This window comes from Exophiala spinifera, assembly GCF_000836115.1.
Source record: "Exophiala spinifera strain CBS 89968 unplaced genomic scaffold supercont1.2, whole genome shotgun sequence".
In the NCBI taxonomy this organism is placed as follows: Eukaryota; Fungi; Ascomycota; class Eurotiomycetes; order Chaetothyriales; family Herpotrichiellaceae; genus Exophiala; species Exophiala spinifera.
Window position 1 is genome coordinate 130,226 of NW_015622514.1, and position 17,882 is coordinate 148,107.

The 17,882-nt window shown below is 52.6% G+C and overlaps 6 protein-coding genes across 6 annotated transcripts; 2 read left to right on the forward strand and 4 right to left on the reverse strand.

Annotated features, from left to right (window-relative positions):
- Positions 1-558: 558 nt before the first annotated feature.
- Positions 559-1,932, reverse strand: PV08_02313 (uncharacterized protein; the record flags this gene model as incomplete). The annotated part of the gene is made up of 1 exon (XM_016376672.1): positions 559-1,932. The coding sequence occupies one exon, from the start codon at positions 1,930-1,932 to the stop codon at positions 559-561; it is 1,374 nt and encodes a 457-aa protein (XP_016238242.1).
- Positions 1,933-2,993: 1,061 nt separating this feature from the next.
- Positions 2,994-3,818, reverse strand: PV08_02314 (uncharacterized protein; the record flags this gene model as incomplete). The annotated part of the gene is made up of 1 exon (XM_016376673.1): positions 2,994-3,818. The coding sequence occupies one exon, from the start codon at positions 3,816-3,818 to the stop codon at positions 2,994-2,996; it is 825 nt and encodes a 274-aa protein (XP_016238243.1).
- Positions 3,819-5,567: 1,749 nt separating this feature from the next.
- PV08_02315 (uncharacterized protein) lies at positions 5,568-7,700 on the reverse strand (the record flags this gene model as incomplete). Its single annotated transcript, XM_016376674.1, has 3 exons — positions 5,568-5,717; positions 5,789-7,120; positions 7,173-7,700. The coding sequence occupies 3 exons, from the start codon at positions 7,698-7,700 to the stop codon at positions 5,568-5,570; spliced, it is 2,010 nt and encodes a 669-aa protein (XP_016238244.1).
- A 2,400-nt stretch (positions 7,701-10,100) lies between these two features.
- Positions 10,101-11,317, forward strand: PV08_02316 (uncharacterized protein; the record flags this gene model as incomplete). The annotated part of the gene is made up of 2 exons (XM_016376675.1): positions 10,101-10,529; positions 10,601-11,317. 2 exons carry the CDS (start codon positions 10,101-10,103, stop codon positions 11,315-11,317), a joined length of 1,146 nt encoding a protein of 381 aa, XP_016238245.1.
- A 761-nt stretch (positions 11,318-12,078) lies between these two features.
- PV08_02317 (uncharacterized protein) lies at positions 12,079-13,980 on the forward strand (the record flags this gene model as incomplete). Its single annotated transcript, XM_016376676.1, has 1 exon — positions 12,079-13,980. The coding sequence occupies one exon, from the start codon at positions 12,079-12,081 to the stop codon at positions 13,978-13,980; it is 1,902 nt and encodes a 633-aa protein (XP_016238246.1).
- A 645-nt stretch (positions 13,981-14,625) lies between these two features.
- On the reverse strand, positions 14,626-17,656 carry PV08_02318 (uncharacterized protein; the record flags this gene model as incomplete). The annotated part of the gene is made up of 3 exons (XM_016376677.1): positions 14,626-15,223; positions 15,274-16,255; positions 16,345-17,656. 3 exons carry the CDS (start codon positions 17,654-17,656, stop codon positions 14,626-14,628), a joined length of 2,892 nt encoding a protein of 963 aa, XP_016238247.1.
- Between the last annotated feature and the right edge of the window lie 226 nt (positions 17,657-17,882).

Here is a 17,882-nt window from a genome sequence, read left to right on the forward strand (position 1 = left end):
TCTTCACTATTGTCCGATCTGCAGGAACTATGGTGAGTGACAAGGCTCAATCGTTCATGGTCCCATATCTAGTGGCAGTAGTCCCCGAATATTGTGGTAAGCCCGCCGATTCCCTTGAGACGCGATCCTCTCCCGGGATTGCCACGGATTCGTGAACGCAGGCTTGAGAGACCTTTCACTGAAGTTTGGGGCTCGGTCATGGATAGAGGGGAAAGTTTCGATACTTTTGAGTTGACTACGCCTAAGGATTTGAAGATGAAATGGCATTCGATAACGATCATTGGTAGAAGATGGCTGAGCGTCAAGCCATCTATGTTTCACCTGGTTGGCTCCTTGAAATCTTTGGAGGAAAACGATTCTGTACAAGCGGCACCCGGGATCGAGAGCTAGCATCGCTATACTCGAACACCAAGGATGATCGGGAGTTGGGGAGTTGTGGAGTTGTAAAGGTAAGGAGATTTCGGAGCTTGACCTGATGGTTAACACTGGCAGCAAAGGGCCTGTGTCTTGACTCCATGTAGTCCATTGATTTTCAGAACATTAGACCACTGACTTTACTCAAAGCTGTGGTGGATTCCTTGCCTCCCATTTCTCATACACTCTGGCCCCCTTCATCAGGCCTCCGACCGTCTCCCAGATGGTTACAAACAAGATCAAACCCATAGCTGTGCTAAGGAGCTGGACGGGGTTGAAATGATCTTCATGGGCCAGCGGCAACAGAACCAGAATGATGGCGACGACCAATCTCATTCCTGTTCTGGGCATTTTCGGCATAATCAATTCGTTTGAATCTTGCCCACGGAACAAGATTGACATGATCCACAGGCAGAACATGCCCACACCTAACCCGCCACCCAACAACCAACGCTCACCCCGGCTGAGCTCTTCATGCCCAGCACTCACAGCACAGACGTGCCCACCAACCAGCAATGATGCAGCAAGGGGCATATGCAGGCCGAAAAACATGAAAGCCGTGACAACGGAGCGCCTGATTGGGTGTACGCTGTCCACGCCACCGTCGCCGTTGAGGTACAACCAATTCAAGCAGAATGCAATGATCAGTGTCCACACAGCTTTCAGGAGACCGAGATTGAGTCCAACCGCGGCAGGGTTTCCCACGACGATATTGTACAAGTACTCCCCTAGAATGATGATGTAGAAGGCAGCGAGCCGGTCGATCTCGTGGCTGATGTCGACGGCAGTACTGTATTCCAGGCGCAAGTATCGCTTGATCCATGTGCCGAAGGTGAGAATCCACGCGGTTTCCTGATACACGATTGCAACGACCGCAACAGCAATTTTGGCGCGGAGGCTCACGCTCTCAAAGTACAAGGGGATCCAGATCAAAAGACCTAGCAGGATGAATGCGGCCATGACCCTCGCCTGGGCGCGATGCTGGAAACTCGCAAACGACGAAATCAGATAGACGCACGCGACGGTGAGTCGAGCTGTCATGAACGCCCCGACGGCAGTCCTCATGGCGCCAATGTCTTCGGCCACAAGCGTCGCATTGTTACCGTAGAGAACCAGCAGGGCCATGACCCACAGTATCACGCCGCGCTGGACCAGATCGTCGGTGTAGTACGAGTTCATGATCTCGCGGAGATCGCTCCAGACGTGCCATGCCGGTGCGAAAATCAGAAGGTATTTGACCAGTTCTGCGCCGGAGGCGTGTTCGACCAGGTCCTCGGTGAAGTTTGCCACAAGCGCCACGTACAGCAAGTCAAGAAATAATTCGAAGCGGCCGGCCTGCCGTTCCTCCTCGGATTCTCGTTCGAGAGTGCCGTTGTGAAACCATTGTAGCGCTTTGGGTCGTTTGATGAGATATCGAGACGCCTCGACGGGAGGAGATGACGGTGACGGCGAAGGCTTGGGTGCTGGCTGCGAAGGCGGCTTCTCTTGAAAGTCCGACTCCGCGTTCAAGGTGGACATTCTCTCCCTCTTTCACGACTTGTGTTCAGCCGAGGGCGCTATATTTTGTAGATTTCTGTAAGTACGTTCTGTGTCTTCCCAGAACCCCGGAAAGAAAAAAGGAAAGATGCTGCACCTCCGACAGGGTGAAGATAAGCGCGCAAACAAGACGCCATTTGGGAAGCTTAGATACTTAGGTGTAGGTCAATGAAAATCACTGACGTAGACTGGCCTGTGGCTTCAGCACGAACCAAAATTGTACATAGCTTACTCTGTAGCTGAAGCGGGTTGTACGTAAATGAGCCTCGTCGTAGATGGTGGCTTGTGTTTAGCATGCGCCGATCATCGAGTTTTTTCGTCCACAAAGGTTGAAAGAGATTGATGAGATAACGCATGCACGCCGGCCTGAAAATTAAGGAGTCCTCCCTTGAAAACCCATCGAATTTCATGCTGTGTGGAATACTCGTACTCTGACTCTCACAGGACCAAACGCCCAGTTTCCCGTACTTTGCGAAATACTTCCTAAATCAATTTTTACATTTCCACATTACTACACTCGGTACCAAAGACCGAGTTTGACCAGTCGCCGCATCAAGGCGTAGAAGGGGAACGAATGACATTCACTGGCCGAACTCCAGGGTCTCTGAAGGGCCTGGGTGGCACGGACCCTCACAGTACCTAGCGGTCCCGGACGAGGCATCTCAGCTAACGCTCCCCCAGGAACACCTTACCCCAGAGACAAGGATCATGTACCCGGCGTGATTCGGCCATCTTCCGCCCAGGTACCGAGTCTTTACACTTCCGCTAATCAACGGTACAAGAAATGCCGTTTTAGCAACTTCAAGAGTGACCAGGCCATGTCCCCTTTCCTCGATCCAGTGTAGCTGGTGTCTTATAGTAGGTTATGTCCATGGCACCATTCATCATGGTTATCTACTTCCAAGGATATCGCTTTCAATCTTGCATTATCAACTATGTGAGTGAGCACATGGAAACGATGTCAGAACAAAATAAAGTGAAAGTTTGTGGATATCCGACAAAAACGTCCCCAATTACTAACTCTCTCATCTTCTATGACCTTTTCAAAGAAGCATAGCTACACCACCGGCAACGAGCATGCCCAGCTTCGAGATATCCTTGGCGGAAGCACCTCCTGTATACGTGGAGGCCGCTGGCGAAGTAGAAGAGGAGTGCGCCTTAGACGACGATGCAGGTACCGTGGTAGTCACTGGCGCAGCGGTGGTCACGGTGGTCGAAGTGCCCCAGCTGTCTGAGCTCTTGGAGGATGAAGAAAGAGGAAGAGTTGTGGTCGACGAGGATTTCGGCGGGACAGTAGTAGACGACGTCGTAGATGAGAACACGCTACCACCAGCCAGTTTCAATCCGGTGATGGCCGAGCAATTCAACATGCCGGGTCCATTTGGCACAGCAGCTGAGAAACCGCCGACGACGGTGTTCGCAATGACGCCGTACGGATTAGTGGTGTTGACAGAGCAAACCCACCAGCTTTGGATACCGTTGATGTTGACGGAGCCATCACTGCCCAGCGTACCGGCTGAAGGGTATGACGCATCGGTAGCTGCACCACACTCGAGGGGACCGGAGTTGGTCGAGTATTCAGACGCTTTAATGATATAGCATGGCAGTCCTTCACCCTCAAAGACTGATGTGTCCATGAACAGGCTGGATGTTGAGTTGTAGTAGAATGTGTCTCCGCTGCTGGCCTGAGGAACCGATGATAGCGCGACTTGGAAGTCCTGGGCTGCCCCAACGTGGTAGCCTACGATCTGCTGGCCGTTGTAGGCTCCTCCGACGATAGTGATGGGGCTGGCTGCTGGAAGGGCAGCTGTCGAGGACTGGGCCAGGGCAAGGCTCGCCGAGGCCAGGAGGAGGACTTGTGTAAGCATTTTATTTTCGTTTTTCTTTTTCGAAGGCGCCACAAAGGAATGACTTGTGCGGTACAGATGAATAGTGTACAGAGGATGCGAAGAAGGATTCAAAGAGTGAGGATGATGGGGATGAAAAACGTCAAACAGAAGGGGGGCTTCTCTCACCCCTTATATCCTTCTTCTTCTCGAGCCCCGAGGTATCAAATTTAGATATACAGTTTCTGTCGGTTTTGTGCAGAACCTAATCTTAGGTCTCTAGAGTGTTACCCCGAGTAATATCGAGTCCATTGACCGTCAGAGCACCTGTGCACATTGCATAGGGGCTCGATGTTCCAGAAGCCAACTTTAGATCTCGACGGTCCGTGTAGCCAGGTCCCACTACGCCACATGGTGTCAGGGAGCCATGAGAGAAGAATATGCCTCAATATTTACTTTCTCATACTAACAAGTGGCCTGTTTTGGTGCTGCGATGAAGGAGAGAACAACTTCCATCACTTTGCGGACATGGCATGCTGGATCAAATCCCGGCAACGAAAAGGTCCCTCACTCATGGGCGACTCGACTCGTCGAGAGGTTTCACAACCTTTGAGGTCTTGAAAGCGATATGAGGTTAGAAATAGAAATGTGCTCGAGCGTCTAACTGAAAGTCGGCCAAGTCAAAGTATCCCGTGGCCCGTCGTCACGCCAACGAAATAGTCTTTTCACTAACAGCGCTTTGCACAGTTTTCTGGATCGTCCTGGAGATGCCACCGCCGGATGCAACGCCTATAAATAGGTTTTTTGGTGATTTCGACGATCCCCAACCCCTGCGGCAGTTTAAGGTGCGAGAACAAGCACGCTCTTGTTGGCATAACTCTCTCACCACGTCCGGATTCAAGGTTTGTTAGCCAAGCACTAAAGAATATCCGTTTACTCTATTACTGTTTGCGCTGTTCACCTGGAGATTGCAGCAGTCCATAACTTAGGCGTGATGCCTCTTCGAGAGAACATTAGGATCAAAAATAGGAACTAGTGTTGCACGGCGATAAAAAGGTGATTGTATGCTACCACGACTTACCCATTTCTCCACTGGCCGTTTTGGACGACACAATCCATATTTAGCAGTGGTGAAACTCGGGAACGCGTGCATTCGTCGTAGTTTGGCTGGGGAACTACAGCCCATAGCAGAGGAGACAGTCCCTTGCACCGATCCAGATGGCCCGTAGAGCACGGTCCTACGGTTCCCGTCGAGAACAAGGCGGACGCACAGGTGCCCCGAGCAACAGGACGTTTAGAAGGGCATCACGGGATTGAAGGCGGAGCAGTCTAAGCAGGACAGCCAGATCCTCTCGGGCGACAACAGTCGAGAACTGCATTGACGCATTGATACATTGATGCATCAGAGCAATTGGAGCCGTTGCTAGTACTTCCATGACCCTCTGGTCTAGGCTCTGGCAGCGTGGGCGATGACAGGCAGTATTCCCGCCTAAAGGTTGACAGGCCACAGTCAAAGCTCTCTTCCCTAGAAACAGGTCGCCAAGGTGCTGCGGCCCCGTTTCCCTAACTGATTCTCCAAATACCCGAGGAAGACGAGGACAAGAGAGGAGAGAGCTTCGTCTACACTGGGGACTGTCACCGTCGAAAGTCAGGGATGCATACTACACGACATAGAGTAGACGTATTATCATTACGGAGACTTTTCTCGAGCACACCCTGTGGCCTCATGAGAGAATATCCCCGTCTATAGCCACAGGCCTAGCCCTGTCTGCACTACACACTACATCTCGTCTAGGGCGAAGGACTGGTACGGCTCAAGCCAAGGCATGCGGCCATGCCGAAAAAGATATCGATGTTGCCAAACACGCCGCCAAAACTTTCCTGGCACGGTCCACGGCTAAACACGGGAACGTCGGTAAGGGAGTGCACGCCTTGATCGGCCTGTGGGAGAAGATGAGTGTTAGTCGCAACAGGTAAATGGAGACGAAACAAAAAGAGAGCACATGGCTTACTGAAACAGGAAGGGTTCCGTTGACAATGAAACCAGTAACAGCGTCAACATAGTTGACGAAGAAGTCTTCGTTATCGAAGCCGGTGATATTTAGCGCGGGAATGCGAGGTCCCTTCTTGTGGACCTGGTAGTTCTCCCTGTGGTCAGGGAAGGCGGCAACCCCGGAAAACAAGGTGTACCTGGGATCCCAATTGGCGGGGAAGTTGACACCAGGGCTATAGACGAGATTTTGGTCGCTACCGATAGGCGCAGAGTGGTTTGCCACTAGATATTGGGACAGACCAGAATTTTGGTAGGTACCGACGGCGCCTCGCTTGTCACGGTCATTGTCTTGAGCGTTTAAAAACTTGGTGTCGACACTGCCCATGACATCGAAACCGTGGCCGTGATCGGCAGTGACGAGGACAAGAGTGTCATTCAGCTCGCCAATGGACTCGAGGTAGGCGAATGTGGCTTTGATGGTATCATCAAGTTCAAGAAGTTCACCAAGAGCACGATCGTAATCTAGTGTATGCATTTGCTTGTCAATACTTGCCGCTTCCGACATCAAGAAGAAGCCATCATCTGGATGACGAGTGTGTAGAATCTCGAGGGCCTTAAGGGTCATTTCCTTCAGGCCCGGCTGATCAGTGGCAGAAGAGTTGGACCCGTCTGGTGCGGTTTTGGGCTTGTCAACGTTCTCTGGGTAGACATTGCGGTCGAGCCACTTGGCCATGTTGCTGACCGAGAAGATGCCCAAGGTCTTGGAGGAGTTTGAGGTCGCCTGCAAGGCGGTGTTGTTCAGGACAACTGAGTAGTTCTTCTTTGCAAACTCGGCATAGTAGTCTTTGCCCTGGAACGAGCCCTTTCCGGGGTAGAACTGTTCGGCACCACCTCCAAAAAGCACATCGGGGCCGGTCCAATTTGTCCAAGTATAGTTGGTGATTCCATTGAGGAAAGAATCAACCACGGCGCCATACTGGCCACGGTCACGTGTGTGGGCGGTTAGCGCGGCCGGAGTGGCATCAGCAATAAAGGCCGTCGAGACAATTCCAACGCCGCCCTTCCAGAGTCGGTGGAATAGCTCGGCAATGGTCTCGACCTTGGGATCATCAAAAGGAGTCTTGGAGCTGTCCACATAGACGCCCAGGGCATTAACGGTCGACTTATGGCCGGTGTAGAGGGCTGTCGCGGAGTTGGCACTATCAGTGATATATGAGTCCAGTGAGTGTGTCATCTGGTGACCCAAAACTGGAAACGAGTCCATGGCCATCTTGGTCTGATACTTGCCATTGATCTGCTGATGAGCAATCAATCGAGCAGCTGTGATCATGTTGGTTGTCATACCATCACCCTGCGATTGGTTAGACTGCGGCACAGGACTTGAAGCACAGCGACACACATACAATAAACATGACAATATTCTTGGCCTTCCTTTGGGGCGCGATATCTCGGACCGTCCAGTTGGCATAGGTCTGTGACCCATTGCGGTAATTGAGAGTAGCGATGTAGTTGCCCGGTTCATACAAGGCCACCCGCCTGTATGCCTTGGCCGCGACCTTGACAAGAGAAGGAGTGTGCGCGGCCTTAGCGAAGAGATCCTCGTACCAGGTAAAGTTCCAGGTTTCGAGCTTGGGCTCATCCACGTTGAAGAAGGTGGCTGCCGGCTCCGGTTTGGCCCCATCCTTTGCCACAGTCAAGGTGAAGTTGGTGTCGGGAGTGGTGTAACCTGGGACAACCTCACTGCCATTGATGGGGGCATGGACCTCGACACGGATATCGAAGTATTGCCCAGGAAGAAAGTCAACTTGGTCTGGGGGAAGAATGCATCCTAAGCTAGGACAGGCACCGAGTCTCTGGAATGTCTGAGCAGCGCACTGGGTGCACAAGGCGCCAAGCAGCAAAGCCGCCTTGTGGCCGAAGTGAGTTCTCATGGTGCTATTACGCCAACGGTACGTCAATGCGGTCTCGAAGCTCGAGAAGAGGCTGGAGGCGAGTGGAAGACAGGCGAGGAAGCTCTCCCATTTTGTAGCTTCCACATCTCGCCCACGAGATCTCAGGAACCGATTCGAACCAGTCGTCTGGTGACAAAGTCGGATGGTGACATCCTGCAGAGTTGGATCGAACAGAGCTCTGTCCGATCCCCTCGTGGCGCCATCAAGCTTTGCCCAGGCTCGTGCGCGGCCATAGAGAAGAGGAGGTTGACGGTGACTCCGGCCTCGTTTGAGCAGGAGGAGCCTGTGGCGGAAGCACGCCAAGTGCGCCGGAGGAGTGCCAAGGCGTGCGAAGGCGTAACAAGCTCTATCCTCCAATCAAGCCACCCACGTTGCCAGCGAAAGCGCATGTACAACACCAGCGCTATCAGACCAAGATGAACGATGCCAAGGCACAGGAACTCATGGCGAAGACTCGTGGTCCTCCAGGCAGTCGGGCGTGCTTTCCGGACAGGTCGCCATTGGACGGCAGAGACGATTGAGCGGAATATCTGATGCCATGGTCCGTAAGTGGGAAAACATGCTCTCACGGAGATGACCATCGGAGCATCAGAAACAGAATATTGAACCATGGAGGCGATGCAGTCCAGGAGGACCTGCGCGAGCTCCACGTGCGGTACCTGGTCGGGGCATCTCAAGGAGCCACCGCTTCCTATCCACGACCGAGATTCGATGATGCTGCAGAAGTGTGCGAGACTGGCCGACCTCGCTCGGGAATCCGATTTCCTCCTCTTGGCACTGTTCTGAATCCGGACATGGGGTCTTCGGATGAGGTGGTCGGGGTCTTAGCTGGATGCTGGCAACGGTGATGGAGCTGAGGAAGTCCACCAGAGACCGCGAATAGAGCTCAAATTCACGAGAGGAAAGGAGGCCCCACGGGTAGGGAAGCATTTGACACTCGACATATCGATAAGATGAGCTCTGGAGGTGAGTTACAGGATCGCACAGTGTACTGGCCAACGAATGTAGCAAGAAACAAACAAACGAACCACAAGACTGCAACAAGTGACACTGACCGTCTTGACTCTGCTGGTATCGAAACAGCAGATTTTCACCCTGCAACTTAATGGCTGGGTTGATCACAGGCTGCATGGCTTACCTGATTGTCTGCTGCAATGAGAACAATTCTCGCATCTTACACGGCCTGCTCTGTCCAAGATTGTGGAACGCATTTTCGCTCGGCTCGTTTGACCTTCGCCGTCAATTTTATCCATTTTCTTGCGCAAAGTGCTTTTGTTTTCTTGTTTTTTTGCTTCACACTATCTGATAGCGTATACATCCCCCAATCAACCTCAACATGGACTCTGCTGAGGCAACATTCTCGACGGGTATCGTTAAAGCGATGGGCGAAGAAGCGTGGTCAGATCGAGGTTGGGGGTGTAGTCTGCGCGCATCACAAGTGACAAATGGGTGCAGGTTGATCCAAGACAGAGACAGAGACAAAGTCGAAGAGGATGAGATTGGAGAAGGAGAGCATTAGATGGCGACTGTGAGGGCGATGGCGATGGCATATGGTGATAGTGTTGAGTGTCCTCGTCGTTGGGCTGCGCGGGGTAAAAGAAAAGTCGGGAAGGTCAAGATACCAAAGGCGCAGCCTTCAATGGCCACTGACCACCTCTTCTTATTCCTTCTTTCACGACCAGCCCAACGAAGAGGCTGGCATCAGTAACAAGTGACCGTCCACTCTTGATCAACAAACCGAACTGCGTAGGAAAATGCATCGCTGGCGCAGCCATCATCTCTCTTCTTCTCCGTCCGCAGGGCTCTCGATGACATCCTCTCTCTCTTCCATCTCCTCGCATGCTACAGGACTGGTACTCGTGCACGAACACTGTACTTGATCGGCCTCTTGTTTCTATATAAGTATGATCGACTGTTACAATATTGCGCATGCCCTATCATCCGCACCCGAAAAGGGAACGGAAAACAGAGCGGAAAACTCTGTGCGCGGGCGCCCTTGTCACTCCCTGGCCCGTCCATCCTCATTCCATCATTGATGGGCATGCAGCATTTATTGCCTCTGGACTCGCTTGCCGGAGAGACTCTCTGTTCTCACGGAGCTTGTGTCGCGTCATCTTGTTCCTCGCTGGACCATTGAGCCTCGTCGGATTCGCCAACCGACCGACCAATTGCGGGATTGCTCCATGGCATGCTCGCGGCCGTCTATGGCGTGTCTCATAGCATGCTTTCATCACTGAATGGCGTGCATTCCCGTGACCAGCGCTGGCATTATTGAAAAGACCAGCAGCTACCGCAATCTGTGGAGACTGTTGCGTGCAACTCTTTACCAACAATCGAAAGGTGAAGATCTCGCACCAGCTGCGAGTGATGGAGCCCACGATGCATTCCGAATCAAGTACATCTTCCCTCTTGGGAGATCCCAAAAAGATCAAATGGATCAAAAGGCCCAGCCATGCCTCAACTCAATCGTCCTCTCAGCGTGCTCGTACTTTTCTACTCATGCTGTTGCTGTCGTTCTTTTTTCTTGCGGCTCTGATGCTGGCACTGGCCGCGCCGCACCACAAGCGGCAGGTCAGCGGCCCGGTTATTGCCTCAAATTTCCAGGATCCGTCTGTGGTTCAATTGACCGATGGGAGCTGGATGGCCTATGCGGGCGTCAATGGGAACCCGGCTGATGTTAATATTCTGATTGCATCCTCGACAGACTTTTCAACGTGGACGGTGCACGATGGTTGGGATGCCTTGCCTAGCCTGCCGTCCTGGGCTGCCTCGCCGCCTCACGTTTGGGCTCCTGACGTGACACAACTGGTACGTGCTTAACATCTTGTCCAAGGAACGGACACGCAGCCAGACAGGATCTTTTAACTTTGGATCGACAGGAGAACGGCATCTACGTGCTCTACTATTCGGTTGCCATGGCCGAAAGCCCGGGGAGACATTGCGTCGCGGCAGCCACCGCTCCGAATCCCGAAGGGCCATTTACACCAGTCCAGAATCCCCTGTTTTGTGACTTGAGCGCCGGCGGAGCCATCGATGCGGATGGCTTCCAGGATCCCTCCACGAACCGTCAATATGTCATCTACAAGGTGGATGGAAATTCAGTCGGCCATGGAGGTGCTTGTGCGAACAGCGTCGACCCCATCGCCCCAACGCCGCTGGTATTGCAAGAAGTCAGCCCCGACGACGGTTATTCGTTCATAGGCAGTCCGCTCACTGTTCTGCTGAACGATCCGGACGACGGACCAAATATCGAGGCTCCCGCGTTGACCTATGACGCTTCTTCAGGGACTTATATACTCTTCTACAGCTCCCAGTGTTTCACCACGACGCCCTACAACATCCGTTATGCCACGAGCCGAAGCATTACTGGGCCGTACACGAAGCAACCCAACTCGTTCTTGCAGACCGGCAGTACCCCGGCGCAAGTGTACATCCCGGGCGGTATCGACATTACCAAGGATGGTAAGCTCGCTGTCTTTCATGCAGATTTGAACATGGGCTGGTTCCAGAACGACGGCAGCAAAAGGGTCCGTGCGATGTACGCGATAGACCTGCAGGTCAATGGGGGAAGCGCAGGGGTAGGACGGTTATATTGAGGTTGAGCCGGAGAAGCACTCCAATGTTGTAGAGGGACATTACGAAGTTACGATCAAGAATGATGCGTTGATTGGATTCTCTATCAGTGTCTTACTGCGGGATACTTCTAGTCAAGGGGAACTTCGCCTATAGAAGATTACTCCCAGTCAAGGGGAACATCTGTGGAAGGTTATCACCATCCCAGTTATGGCGTTGATGGCATTCGCCGTGGTCTTCGTGGCTTCAAAAGACTTTTCTCCCCTCGTCCCGCTGCGATCTTCAGGAACGCCTTATCCATTCGCTCTTCTTCCATTGGAGGATGCATGTTCCGACTCGTATCCGCACGCATCCATCTGTCCATCCACCACTGACGTCGCCATGAGGATCTGCTGTCCGGGCGATCCTTGATCCTCGTTCCTCGTTCCATCCACTCATTCCTCATTTCTTCTCTCTCAGAGAAATTTTCCCCCTTCGAGCCTCAGGAAAGCATTGATTGATACCCATATCATCATCCTTGCCGTCCTATAATGGGGACATTGCTACTGCTACATGGGGATGTGCTATTCTGGTGACAGGTCGCCACTGGACACAGGTGTACGAGTACGAGTACCGTTGAAGAGTGCCGATTCATCCTATCCGTCATTCTCCCTGACACCCACCGACGTGCTCGTCGTATGGCTTCAAGTTTTGTGTGAGTGTTTGAATTCTTTTTTTTTTTCTGGTTGGACCATTTTGTCTATGCGTCCTCTCTTTCTTCACACCGGCCTCTCGATAGCAAACCATGTCGTACCGCGGCAGTTCCATCGATGGAGAAACTCAAGGCTCTCATAGCCATGAGCTCAATCGACAGCCAGGCCCACCAAATCCCCGGACCATCAGTGCGCCATACACCCTCGCCGGCCCGCGAGCCTCGACGCGATGTGAAAGGCAGCAGACTGGAAGCCGGAAGGGGACCAGTGTCGTCAGTCGAGCATCTCGCGAGCACAACAACGATGCCCGTCATGGGGAAGAGTACACGAAGAAGCCGATCTGGGGATTCGCGGCGCCTTTGCCCCGTGTAAAACGCCCGAGGATGGAGTCGAGGCGCACACGAGCAGGTTACCATGGCGGCGACCGCCAACCATCGCCGACGTCCCACACCAGAGCAGAGTTTCAGCGTAAGCCTACAAACGAACTGTCCATACAGCCTTCGGCCCCAAGCGGTACGGAGCCGGCACCTCAAGTTGGCGTCACACCGGATAGGAACGAAGAAGCTCACGAGCGGAGAGGGCGTCCAAGTGCAGAAAAACAACAAAACCACCACCAGCAACAACCTCCAGATCTCTTGCGTCGAGCTACCACGGCCCGGGCGTCGACCTATCATCCCGACGAACGGGACCTAGCCTCAGTATCGCAGCAGGCATCAGAATCGGTACGTTCCCGGCCTAGCAGGCAGACGCAGGACCTTGCCGACGAGCACATCAGCGCCCAGGACCAGGTCACCCCGTTCAACAGTGCCGCAGTCCGTTCCACGGCAAGCTCGACACATCGCCAAAGGAGGTATCAAGATCTGGACTACCTCCGACGAACAAAGTCACGACAGAGTGAAGCGGCCGAGGTCGAGGCTGCGCGCAGGCGGCTGCAAGGGCTAGCCGACACTGCAGAGCACGAGTCGGGATTGAGCTACCCCCACAATCCAAACAACATCAACTGGGAGGAGGATTTCGCGCCCGAGGACGACGACGGCAGCGCAGATTCGTACTCCCAGACGGACGAGTCTGATGGGGAACCTCCTTACTACAATTTCTGGGGCAGGTGCAGGGCGCCTCTTCGGCAGCCGTTTGCCGAGTTTCTGGGCACGTTGGTCTTCATGACTATCGGGCTGTGCGGGAGCATCGTGCGCATGACGGCACCCGACGACTACGGCAACCTCCTCTCGGCCTATCTCGCCTGGGGTCTGGGGGTGATGATAGGGATCTACGTGGCCGGCGGGGTTTCCGGAGGGCACCTGAACCCGGCGCTGTCTCTGATGCTCTCCGTGTTCCGTGGCTTCCCGTGGCGGCTGTGCTGGCAGTACGTCGTCGCGCAGATCCTGGGGGCTCTGACCGCGTCCGGGATCGTGTACGGCCTGTACCGGGACGCCATCGAGAAGTACTCGTTGTCGTCGGACGTGACCCAGGTCGGCCCGGCGTTCTGGACCGCGCCGCGCCAGGACCTCAGCAAGCCTGCCGCCTTCTTCACCGAGTTCACCGCCACGGCCATTGCGTCCGGGTCGGTGCTTGCGCTCGGAGACGAGAGCAACTCGCCGCCCGGAGCGGGCATGCACGCCTTCATCATCGGCCTTCTCGTGTCGTCCCTGTGCATGGCCTTCTCGTACAACACGGGCACCGCGCTCAATCCGGCACGAGACCTGGGCCCGAGACTGGTGACATGGATGGCCGGGTTCAGCACCGAGGTCTTCACGCTGTTCGACTGGTGGTGGATCTGGGGTCCTTGGGTTGGCACCATCACAGGAGCCCTCTTCGGGGCCTTTGTCTACGATCTACTCATTTTCCAAGGAGGCGAGAGTCCTGTCAATTATCCCACTTCATACAGGCTTCGCGATGCCATTGATTCCTGGAAGGATACGAGGACTGTATCGAGAATTGGAAGGGGGAAAGATATCCAGGGCCAGATTGACCAGAAGTTAGAGGCGGTAGTTTAGAAATAAAAAAACGGGTTATTGTCGAGTAACAACTGTCTCGCCCTCTCTTAAAGAAACACACATAGATCAGCCCTTTCACCACACAATAGCGATGTCTTTCTCAACCCACTAATATACTTTGGGGTATCTGTAATACCCAGAGGAGTATACAGTAGAGTCATTGTTACTATTACAACGAAAACGTAACTGTCTGGCCAGCCTCCCTCTCAGCATACGAGTACAATTTACAAAGAACTACCTGTACCTCAGTTTCTATAAGAATTCAATCGCTCCAACGCTTTCAGGAAGTCAGCAAAGGCACCCTCACCCATATTCATCGCCACTTTCATCCACTTTCATCCAGGTTTTGCTTCTTTTGCTGCTCTCTAGTTTTGTTACCCGATCTATGGCTTCCGCTAATTCTAGCTTCGCGTTTGTCATGCAAAAAAACGACTAATTAGTTTCCTGTTCTTGCCTCCAAAAATGAAGTCCCTCAGCTCTGTTCTCTCGTCTGCTGTCAAAGTATGGTCTGAGGAACCCGACACTGTTGTTAAACCTGCTCCGACTCCGAATGAAGGTGCGTCAGTGCCTCAGCTGCTGCGCTTTGACAACCAGGGCGACGTGGGCTGGGTTCAGGATGTTCTAGAATATACGATACTGACCGGCTTAGCGGTGGCTTGTCCTCATCTCTCCCTCATCGATCCCATCGATAAAAAGCAGCCTATCTTCCAGATCTCGTTCCTGCCTCCACAAAACTTCGCCGGATGCCGCGGCCGAATGCAGAATACTCCAGTTCACACGAGGACCTCCGACATAACAGCTTCCAACACCTAAAAGACTGTCTTCTTGTTGCGCCCGTTGTTCAGTGAATGGCATTCCCTTGCCTCGAGCGAGATCATAGTCTGAACTATCAGGTAGGCAACGGAAAAGGCAGTTGTTTCTTCGTTCGTCCACTTCTCGCCAATTGGTCCACCGTTTGAGAAATTCATCGATAGCCTGATTAGAGGCATCAATCATTTCTGCGGACGATCTGATGATCCGAGCCAGGGTATCATCTATTTTGCCCAAAGATACTGGACGAAATTCTCCTACAAAACCCGTAGGAATATGCTCTAGCCCATCTTCTTCCTCTTCCTTTTGCGAATCTTGGAATAGTTTGTCAATCTTCGTCATCTGCCATTGGCGGACAACGAGACTGTTTTGAGCCTCAAGCCGCTGGTGTCTAATTGCTTCGTCTTTCGTAGAAGCTTCTTCAGCAGGGTAACTACAATATTACGTTAGCTGTACATATAAGCCCTGGTGGGGGTTTCAAACCATGGGATTGTAGAAGCCATTAACTTTGCAAGTTGTAATATCCCTAGCATCGCAGTGAGGCTCAGTCTCAAGTGCTCGATAGTTGCAAGAAGGTATGCAACTCTATGCTTTTTGAACGACAATTCGAACCCCTGCTGGGAAGTAGGTTGGGTTGTGGTAGGATCGGTGCTCGATTTCTGTACATAATTCAGCGTTCTTTCCAGCTCGTCTAAGACTGAGCTGCTTGTATGGGCTATCCGCTGGGCGATGGAAAAAGGTTCAGGCATGTAGACATGATCGTTCCCTTGCAGCACCACACCGATCTGTTTGAGCATGAACGCGAGGAATGTGACCTCACTAGAGATGCTATGGACTTCGAGACCGTTACTGGGTTTGTTGTACCTAATGGCATTGAGCATTAGTGACAACTTGTGTCCTGCACCGGCAGCAGCTATGATATCAGATGTCACAGCGATGTCCACACGGACAGGGATTTCCGGCTCCTGAGGTATGAAAGAGGTCTTAGGGGTGTTAGTGGCTAATATTGATGCCAGGAAGGATAATGGAGTGATCGGGATTTGTACGGGGGGAAGGATCGTGTAAGGAAGGATTCCCATTCCCAGGGTCTGTGGAGCCTGCAATGCCTTTCTCGTATACTGTGAGATCAGTTTGAACGCACCACTCAACGAGATCTTGCGGGATGGAGATGGCTCTTCGCTTCCGTGTGGTTTGCTGCCAGTAGCGGGCTTCGTCGAACTTGACGCTTTTGCTGCGCTCCCGAATGTGTTCAGTGGGTTGTGGCCCATCTGTATAACCCCGTCTATCTCCTTGGGAAGCATATCATCAATATCACAATTGATATGCCAGGCTGATCGAATGCTCTCAAAAATGTCTTGCGCACGGGCAACATATGCGATCCGTAATGTTGGAATACTAGCAACCACCATACCATACACGCTGTTGCCATTCGTGCTGAGAATCCAAGAGCCAGAATCCCCTTCGGCTGAAAGAGAGAACGTCAGTCAAGTTCCCATGAATTGATGAGAGACGGAATCATGCATTTGAGTTGGTAGTACTCTGAGAATCACATACCTAGGTCTGCCTCCACGGTCCATAGCATTTGGGCAGTTGTGCTCCATGGAAACTTCACACTAGTGACAGTTCCAGAAAAGCTGACTTCCCTAATCCCTGAACGACCAGCTGCTAGAATTGCGTAGCAATCTAACGCATCACTATTACGCACAACCGATGAGGGGTATAAGCAGGTATTCCACGGCGTTTCAACCTGATTTATCTGCAGGAATTTCGGGACTGTGATGCGTATCAAAGCCCAATCAAGCTCCTTCGAATATTGCGCGGATTCTTCCGATGCTGCAGCATCTTCAAAGTTTCGCCTCTGCAAATTGATACATCCAATATATTCTGAATGTTTGGGGCTAAGAGGAAGCGCTGCTGCTGTCCGGGGGAGCGAAGTGTCGGTGTAAGCTCCACAGATCGCGTCCAGGAGCCAGTCGCCGTCAGTGGCGGCTTGCGATACCTCACTACCATCACTTTTCGCCGGCACCGTGATGTCGTCGTCTTCGGAGTCCTCGCCCAGAGAACTACCTTCGCTGGAAACGCTGTCTTCCGGGCGGGCAAGGGAACTATCCAAAGAAAAACAATGTGCGACGGTGACAGCAAAGAATTCGCACGTCCCGGGGTTGCATATCACGCCTCCTATAGTTGCCCGTTTGCACATAGTTCCCGGGTGCATAGGCACAAGTACACCTCTACCACATAGGGATGAAGCGGAATGGCTATGCAGCCTTTGCTGACTGCTTCCCGGAGGTGGTTCGTCAGTTGCCGGGAACCTGAATAATCGACTTTTGCCCAGTACTTCGATCCCGAAGCCAGTATTCAGATCTTGAAAATGGGGATGGTTCTCAAAGAGTTTTTTCATCTTTAATCCGATCTTTCTGTCACCGATCATAATCAGCACCGTTGGCGAAGCGGTTCCTGGGTCGTCGGTGCGGCTAAGGAGAGAAAAATGAAAACTTCGCATCTCGTGTTTCCCGCCTGTACCATATAGGTGGGAACAATTATCGTTTTCGAGCCTATTCAGCACAGGAAGAGTTCTTTCCCGCCAAATGTCATCATTGAGGGGACCCTTGACGTTCCAACACCATTGTGAATTGAATTTCTGCCCCCATTGTGTACCAACGCAATCAGCCCTCTCTTGATCGGTGGATTGCCCCCAAAGAGTTATAGCCTTCGCCGGTCTCTGAAGCTCACTAGTCATATGCGTTGCCTGCCGGGGAGGACTCGACTCTGTGGCGATGGGGGTCGTCCTAGGAGCATACCGTCCGGTAGGGGCTAATAAGATGTGATCCTGAGTCGCTGTGGGTTGCACGCGAGTCAACGACATCGTTGAATTCAAAGTCACCAATTGTATCGCATGTATGAGCGAAACTCTGGTGTATGTAGGACAGAAGTCAGTATATTCAGGCTGGGTCATCGACTCGGCCTGACGAGTCCTCGTCGCCCAAGCGATCTAACCGTGTGCGCAACTATGGTGATAGGTATTGGTACATACCTATATTTGCCGACCTGATATACTAATGGCCCCTCAGTCGAGTCTCCGGATGCGGTCT